This window comes from Desmodus rotundus, chromosome 2, assembly GCF_022682495.2.
Source record: "Desmodus rotundus isolate HL8 chromosome 2, HLdesRot8A.1, whole genome shotgun sequence".
NCBI classification, from domain to species: Eukaryota; Metazoa; Chordata; class Mammalia; order Chiroptera; family Phyllostomidae; genus Desmodus; species Desmodus rotundus.
In genome coordinates, this window is record NC_071388.1 from 1,087,437 (window position 1) to 1,089,003 (window position 1,567).

The window sequence follows — 1,567 nt, forward strand, 5'->3', positions numbered from 1 at the left end:
CTGGACAGCACAGACATTGTGGTTTGTGCCGAACACACCTTCTCCTCCTGGGGGTCTGGAGTTTCGGAGGCGTTCTCCGATCTCGGGCACTGAGTCTCTAGGGGCTGGTGGGGAAGGAAGATCACACACGGGGTGGGGCATTTCTGTTGCTGGGGCAGGGTGAGCCCTGTGGGCGCCCCACTGGGGGAGACTCCTCAAATCCCTGCACCCGGACAGCTGCAGAAGCCCCCTGGGTTTCCCCCAGGACCAGCGGGGTACCCACACTGCTCTGCTACCGTGAATCTCAGCCACCAGCACAGCCACACACCCAGTCCTGCCTGTCCTCCCAGCGAACCCCCAATGCAGGCACGGTCTGGGGACCCTCAGCACGACCAGACCTCCTGGAAAAGCCAACTGTATTCATACTGAACAACCAGCTACCTCCTGGGTTTAGGGTTTGGGAGCTAGAACTGAAGAGGGTTGAAGAAAAGCCTCAGGAATGTGGGGGGTGGGGCAAAGGCCCCGTTCTGTTCGATTAGGGTGATTGGACCACAACTCCACGCGGTTCTCAGGTCACAGAACTGCACATGGAAAGAGAAGTTTTCCGTTCAAATGTTAAAAGGGAAGAATACCTAATAAGAGACTTCACGCGATGTCGACTGCCCAGGAGACACTTTGTGGAGGAAAAATGTGAAGGATGCTTACTCCGGGCTCAGTGGCAGCTACACCAACTGACAGGTGCGACCTCGCTGCGTCCGAAGGTCCCCAACAGCAAAGGCACGGTCCCCTCTCTGACAAAGGGGGGAACTTACAGTCGTTAGGGTGCCTTTCCCAAGTCACAGATCTCGCACCGGCAGAGCCAATCGAGTAGAAAGAGGAAGAAAATATGTGCCATTAACAGGCATTGCCACATTCCCTCCAACCAAGCAAATAAAAACGTTGCAAGAGCATAAAACAAATCCCAGTTCGGGTAATAAGTACAAAGCGAGCCGAGGTTTTAACTGCAAGGGAACAGGTTTATTAAGAACACGGGGAAGCAGAATGATGCATTGAAACCGTCAGGTCGGACAGGGACGGCTCCAGTCTGTGAGAGGAGACAGCGGGGTCCCACCCAGGGTGACACCTCCTCTGCTCTCCGTGAGGCTGAGCCTGGGGTGAGGGGCCAGAGGTTAGAGGCAGACAGGGGCCGCCAGATGGCGAGGAATCCGACGATCACGCCCGAGTGTGTGGAGTGAGGTCAGCCTCACTTCGCCAGGTGACCCAGGGCACAGGGTGCAGGGCTGGTGCAGTAGGATGTTACTGGTGTGGACATAAAGCCCCCACCGTGTCCTCAGTAGCAGCCCCAGCCAGAGCCATAGCCACAGCCGTAGCCGCAGCCATATCTGGAGCCATAGCCACAGCCATAGCCGGAGCCATAGCCACAGCCATAGCCGCAGAGAGAGCGGGAGCCATAGCCACAGCCATAGCCGCAGAGAGAGCGGGAGCCATAGCCGCAGCCATAGCCGCAGCCCAGGCCTCCGTAGCCGCAGCAGCCGTAGCCACGGCCCCCGTAGTAGTTCCCGTAGTAGTTTCCGTAGTAGCCACACAT

At 57.6% G+C, this 1,567-nt stretch overlaps 1 protein-coding gene across 1 annotated transcript; it reads right to left on the reverse strand.

Annotated features, from left to right (window-relative positions):
- Nucleotides 1–1,309: 1,309 nt before the first annotated feature.
- Nucleotides 1,310–1,567, reverse strand: LOC128780274 (keratin-associated protein 6-5-like). The gene has a single exon (XM_053919020.1). It carries the CDS (start codon nucleotides 1,565–1,567, stop codon nucleotides 1,310–1,312), a length of 258 nt encoding a protein of 85 aa, XP_053774995.1.